Raw genomic sequence first — 6,752 nt, forward strand, 5'->3', positions numbered from 1 at the left:
GTCAGTGGTTCTGATGTGGCTTGGCTCTGTGTCCCCACCTAAATCTCACCTTGAATTGTAATAATCCCTATGTGTTATGGGAGGGACCCGGTAGGAAGTAATTGAATCATGGGGGCGGGTTTTTCCCATGCCATTCTCATGATAGTGAATAAGTCTCATGAGATCTGATGCTTTTTGTATCTTTTTGTTTGTTTGTTTTTGAGATGGAGTCTTGTTCTGTTGCCCGTGCTGGAGTGCAGTGGTACAATTTCAGCTCACAGCAACCTCTGCCTCCCAGGTTCAAGCGATTCTCCTGCCTCAGCCCCCCGAGTAGCTGGGATTACAGGTGCCTGCCACCACACCCAGCTAATTTTTGTATTTTTAGTACAGATGGGGTTTCACCATGTTGGCCAGGCTGGTCTTGAACTCCCACCTCAGGTGATCTGCCCACCTTGGCCTCCCAAAGTGCTGGGATTACAGGCATGAGCCAGCGTACCCAGCCAATCTGATGGTTTTATAAAGGGCAGGTGCCCTGCACATGCTGTCTTGCCCATTGCTATGTAAGACGTGCCTTTGCTCTTCCTTCATTCTCTGTCATGCTTGTGAGGCCTCCCCTGCTGTGTGGAACTGTGAGTCCATTAAACCTCTTTCCTTTATAAATTACCCAGTCTCAGGCATGTCTTTATTAACAGAGCGAGAGCAGACTAATATAGGCTCTCAACCTAGGGGGATTTTACCCCCCACAATTGGCAACGTCTGGAAACTTTTTTGGTTGTGAAACTAAGGAGTGGAGAGGGGGTGCTATTGGCATCAAGTACGTAGAGATCAGAGATGCTGCTACACACCCTACAATGAATAAAACAACCTCCACAACAGAGAAAGATCCAGACCTAAGATGTTACTTGTACTGAGATTGAGAAATCCTGCTGTAAGGTCTTTGGAGCCCCTACTGAGTGACAGCGGGAGCCATGCAGAGTTAGAAATGGAAGTGTTTTCAGAAAGACACAGTCACAATTGGTCTCCTTACCCTTCCACGAACTCACCACATCTGCTTTGTTCTGGTTCTTTCCTGGCTTTCTTTGGTCCACCTTGAAGGCCCATCCCAACATCATTGTCAATTGTCTTTAAAGGCCCAGCTCAAATGTCCCCTTCTGTCCGTTTTTCCCCAGCAAAGTTAGGGAGGGCAGACCTTTCTGGTCCTCCCATTGCAATCTCTTTCTATTTTGACTTGACCTGATTTGCTTTCTGCCATTTGTAATTTACTTGTTGACAAATATATTCCACCCTGCCAGGCTTTGAAATTTATCTTTCAAACCTCAGAAAATCCTTGAATCACTTACTAGTAATTGTTGTTGCATCCACTCTACTACTTTCTGCCAACTATCTCAAATTGAAAAACAAAAAAAAAGTTTAAGCAAAAATTAATGTAAACTCTGAAGGCTAAAACAGCCCTTACCCTCGGAGTTTGAATTACTGAACTTATAAAACCCCTAAGATCTTTCTTTTTTTTTTTTTCCTCCGATACGAGTCTTGCTCTGTCACCCAGGCTGGAGTACAGTGGTATGATCTTGGCTCACTGAAACCTCTGCCTCCCAGGTTCAAGTGATTCTCCTGTCTCAGCCTCCCCAGTAGCTGGGATTACAGGCACGTGCCACCACACCCGGCTAAGTTTTGTATTTTTAGTAGAGATGGGGTTTCACCATGTTGGTCAGGCTGGTCTCGAACTCCTGACCTCATGATCTGCCCATCTCAGCCTCCCAAAGTGCTGGGATTACAGGCGTGAGCCACCGTGCTCAGCTGGTCTTTATTTTTTAAGTAAAGTTTTTATTTAGCGTAGTTTGAGATTTACAATAAACTTGCAAAGACAGTAGAGAAAATTTCCATATACCACTCACTAGTTTCCCCTGTTAACATTTTACATTTCCATGGTAGGTTTCTCAAAACTAACATACCAGTATTGGTACGTTACTATTACCTAAACTCTACACTATTCAGATTTTACCAGTTTTTCCACCAATGTCCATTTTCTATTCCAGGATCTCGTCCCGGATACCACATTGCATTTACTTGTCATGTCTTTTTTAATTTCCATTTTTTATAAAGATGGAGTCTCACTATGATGTCCAGGCTGGTCTTGAACCCCTGAGCTCAACTAATCCCACCACCTTGGCATCCCAAAGTGTTGGGATTACAGGCGTGAGCCATCACACCTGGCCTGTCATGTCTCTTTAGAACTTTCTACTCCATGACAGTTTCTCAGACTTTCCTTGTTTTTGATGACTTTGACGGTTTCAAGGGATACAGGCTGAGTGTTTTGTAGACTGTCCCTCAGTTGGGATTTGCCTAATGTTTTTTGCTATTTAGACTGGGGTTGTGGGTTTTAGGAGAGAGTAGCACAGGGGAGATGTGTTTCCCCCATCACACGACTTATCTTTGGGGATGTTAAGCTTAAGTCTTGGCCAAGGCAGTATTAGGCAGACTCTCCACTGGAAAGTTCCACCCCTCTCTTCCTCCCACGCCCTACTCTTTGGAAGCAGCTCACCAAGCAGAGTCCACACTCCAGCCCAGGAGCAGGAATTAAGCTGTAGCCCCTGGAGAAAGGAGTGTCTACAGAGGGCATGTGAAATTTTTCTGTCAGGAAGATTTGTCTTTTCTATTGTGCTTATTTATTTCTTATCTTTTTGAGATGGGGCAAAAGCAGAAGACTGAGGTTCACATGAAATCTGGGACAGAAGAAAAGCCTTTGGCCATACCTAAGGTTCCTTTTCTCTTCCATGGTCCTTGGCTGGTTCCTGATGGCTTTAATTCTGTCTCTGGATGTCATGGGTATAAGAGATGCAATTAACTTCTGTCCTATGAAAGAAATTAATGGAGTTTAATTTCTTTTTTCTTTAACAGAATCATAACACTAAAATGTGGTCCTGAAGTCAGAGCATGTAACACAAGGAAAGAAGTATATGGATTTGGGGATCTCAAAGATCACAGAGGAAAACAACAAAAAGACACATATATGTGTTAAAGCTCAAAGCCAGAGCAAATGAATAATGGCTGCACTCTCTTCCAATTCAGTGTTTTTCTTTCCTGCAACAAAAAACATTTAGCAAAGTCAACGAGGTCCTGCAGATTTGGTCAGGCTACCTCTTCTCTCTCACTATTTTGGGTTTTTTTTTCGAGACAGAGTCTTACTGTGTCACCTAGGCTAGAGTGCAGTGGCACAATCACAGCTCACTGCAACATTGATCTCCTGGGCTTAAGTGATCCTCCCACCTCAGCCTCCCAAAGTGTTGTGATTACCACCATGCACCACCATGTCTGGCTAATTTTTTTATTTTTTTGTAAAGCCGAGGTCTCACTACGCTGCCCAGGCTGGTCTTGAACTCCTGGGCTCAAGCAATCCTCCCACCTCAACCTCCAGAGTAGCTGGGACTACAGGCACACACCACAACAACGAGCTAATTTTTTAAAATTATTGTTATTTGTAGAGATGGGGTCTTGCTATGTTGCCCAAGCTGGTCTCAAACTTCTGACCTCAAGAGATTCTCCCGCCTCAGCCTCCCAAACTGCTAGGATTACAGGTGTGAGTCACCACGCCTGGCTCTCTTGTTTTAATATCCCACATCACCTCCTTTTGCCCCTGACCCCAGGTTCAAGAGACTTCTCACATTCCTTGACTATTGCTGAATGCTCTCCCACCTCCCTAGAAGTACGCCCTCCTTTTCTCCTGCTAACTCATATTCACATTTGCAGTCAATCTGGCAGACGCTATTGGTTGTCTACCCCAAATTCATTTCCTCCTTGTTAATGGAATCCCAATTGTGTTTAGGAATCTACCTGCCTCCCTCACATGGCCCTGAGCTTCCTTGAGGTGGAGCCTATCTCCAGGCCCAAAGAGCAAGTCTTAGTCTGAGTGAACCAATCCTCACGGTCCTGTCCCTTTCCAGGTGACTGATTTAAGCACAGGCACATGACACAGCATTCGCCAATATCCTCTGAGAGGTGGTGTGCTGAGAAATTTCTCGGAGAAGATTTCTTCCTTCTCAAAAAAAACAAAAAAAAAGGCAAAAACCAAGAAAAACACAGACGTCTCTTCCTCTGATTATTGTTGTGTCTGCATGTGATGTGAGACGTGCTGTTGCCATCCTGTAACAAAGAAGCCAGCAAGCGGGGCAGTAACACCGGGCTGAGGGTGGCTGAGGGACGGAGGGAGCAGGCTGGCTCCTTGCTCACAGCGCAGGGCTAGAACTGCCCACTGGCAAATACCGTCCTCATTGTAATGACATAGTTGAGGTGTAAGGGGAATCCCCAAAAGAGGACCACCAACTCTCTCTGCTGAAGATGAGGAATTTGTGCCTCTCCTGGGCAGGAAGGGTGAGTAGACTGAGAGGAAAAAAGACAGAAGAGGGAAATATACAGAGATCCAGGGAGCCAGCAGTGTGAGAGGTGATGCCCCAATCTTCTTCAGTAAAGGGGCTAAACCCACTAAATGCTTTGTGTAAGTAAAGGGATGTTTTTCTTCTCCCTGAAATCATCGAGAACTGCTAGACTTTATGCCTGGAATACCGTGGGGGTGAAACAGAAACAGCATCTCTGGGCCAGGCACGGTGGCTCATGCCTGTAATCCCAGCACTTTGGGAGGCTGAGGCGGGCGGATTACCTGAGGTCAGGAGTTCAAGACCAGCCTGGCTAACATGGTGAAACCCTGTCTCTACTAAAAATACAAAAAAAATTAGCCAGGCGTGGTGGCAGGTGCCTGTAATCCCAGCTACTTAGGAGGCTGAGGCAGGAGAACTGCTTGAACCCAGGAGGCAGAAGCTGCAGTGAGCTGAAATCATACCATTGCACTTCAGCCTGGGCAACAAGAGTGAAATTCCATCTCAAATAAATACATTAAATTAAATTAAATTAAATTAAAAGAAACAGCCTCTCTGTTGGCCTCAGGAGCAGAGAGGCTGGAAGGTGTCAGCTAAGATCTGGTTTCCTGATGGTCTTCCAACAAGAGGTGTCCCATCTGTTGCCTGAAGCCAGGGTGAGGAGGAATCAGCCCAAAATGAGACAGTGTGGTGGTTAAGGATGCAGGCTTGAGGCTGGACATGGTGGCTCACGCCTGTAATCCATCCCAGCACTTTGGGAAGCCAAGGTGGGCAGATCGCCTGAGGCCAGGAGTTTGAGACAAGCTTGGCTAAGATGGTAAAACCCCATTTCTACAAAAAATACAAAAATTAGGTGTGGTGGCATGCACCTGTAATCCCAGCTACTTAGCAGGCTGAGGCATGAGAATCACTTAACCCTGGGAAGCAGAGGTTGCAGTGAGCCGAGATCATGCTTCTACACTCCAGCCTGGGCGACAACAAGACTTTGTCTCAAAAAAAAAAAAAAAAAGAATGCAGTCTTGGGAATCAGATACACCTGTAAATTTATCTGATCTATAGTTTTCTCATCAAGTACATGGAAATGCCTGCCTCAAAGGTGTGGCGTGCAGGGAGTACATAAAACTCAATTCGACGGATAAAAAAAGCAGGTGCTCTGCAGAGCACAAGGCATATGAAATAAGTTTGATAAAAATAAGCTCTTGGTAGGGATGTCTTAAAGTGATCCCTTCCTTTGTCCTTGGCTTCCTTAGTTCAACCACAAAACCTTCCGCCCTTCCATATTACTCAATGTCCTTCTTTTAGAGACAGGATCTTACTCTGTCACCCAGGCTGGGTTGCTGTGGTGCCACCAGAGCTCGCTGCAGCCTCCAACTCCTGGGCTCAAGAGATCCTCCCACCTCAGCCTCCTGAGTAACGGGGACCACAGGTGTGCACCGTCCTGCCTGGGTATTATTTTTTAAATTTTTTTGCAGCAATGAAGTCTCCCTTTGTTGCCCAGGCTAGTCTCGAACACCTGGGCTCAAGCAGTCGTCTTACCTTGGCCTCCCAAAGCAGTAGGATTATAGGTGTGAGCCACCATGCCTGGCCCCATTTGATATCTAAAAAGTAAAATATGCTGTGGAAAATGAGGACGTCTTTTATCCTACTCCCCTACTCCTCTTCCCCAGCATTTCACTACCTTGAACAGTTTCATGTGAAGAACCAGGAGTGTCTATGCCCATGCATTCTAGGCTATGAAGAGTCTGGGACATCGATTCATTCAAAGATGTTGAAAACTGCAGCACCTGGTTGCCCTTTTGGTCATTCCTTTTGCTGACTGTCTGAGAGTCCACCACATCGATGTCAGATATGGATGAAACCATGTTGATGCTTGAGTCTAGCAACACCTTTTCCTGAAAAATCTGATTTGAGGATGGGTGGCTTTGGACCCCAGAGGAAACATTATCAACGTCTATGATGATTTCATTCACGTGGTCATCGGATAGCATCTCCTGCCTCCTGCAAGCCTTCTTCCCCTCTGGGGTGGGCTTCCTGAGACTTCATACAGCAGTCACGCTGGCATAGATTGGGACTCGCAGGGAAAAAGTAATGATGATCACAAAGGGATACACCATTCACATTTTTTTTTAAATGCCAGGATGAGCTCACCAAAGCCAGCCCTACACAAATCACAACATAACTCCCTGCATCTAACCCCAGAGGAGTTTTTCTCAGGAGGAGGACTGTTTTCCTGCAGAGAATTCTGTCTTGGTAGCTAGGCAAGAAATTGAAAACAGAATCTTTCGTTTAAGACAATGGGGTTCTAGAAACAGAAGGAAGATATTTTTCTAAATGACTCATAGTCAAAGGGCAAGATTTTCTTTTTAATTTAGTGCCTCTGGCCTAGAACTTATATATATATAT

The 6,752-nt window shown here is 45.4% G+C and overlaps 1 protein-coding gene across 1 annotated transcript in view; it reads right to left on the reverse strand.

Annotated features, from left to right (window-relative positions):
- Positions 1-6,752, reverse strand: part of TMC5 (transmembrane channel-like 5) — a 120,860-nt gene that overhangs the window by 57,481 nt on the left and 56,627 nt on the right. The window contains exon 6 of the mRNA XM_011976099.1: positions 2,733-2,832. Within this exon, the coding sequence (XP_011831489.1) occupies positions 2,733-2,832 (100 nt within the window). The remainder of the gene's footprint in view (positions 1-2,732; positions 2,833-6,752) is intronic.

Source organism: Mandrillus leucophaeus, unplaced genomic scaffold, assembly GCF_000951045.1.
Source record: "Mandrillus leucophaeus isolate KB7577 unplaced genomic scaffold, Mleu.le_1.0 Scaffold162, whole genome shotgun sequence".
NCBI classification, from domain to species: domain Eukaryota; kingdom Metazoa; phylum Chordata; class Mammalia; order Primates; family Cercopithecidae; genus Mandrillus; species Mandrillus leucophaeus.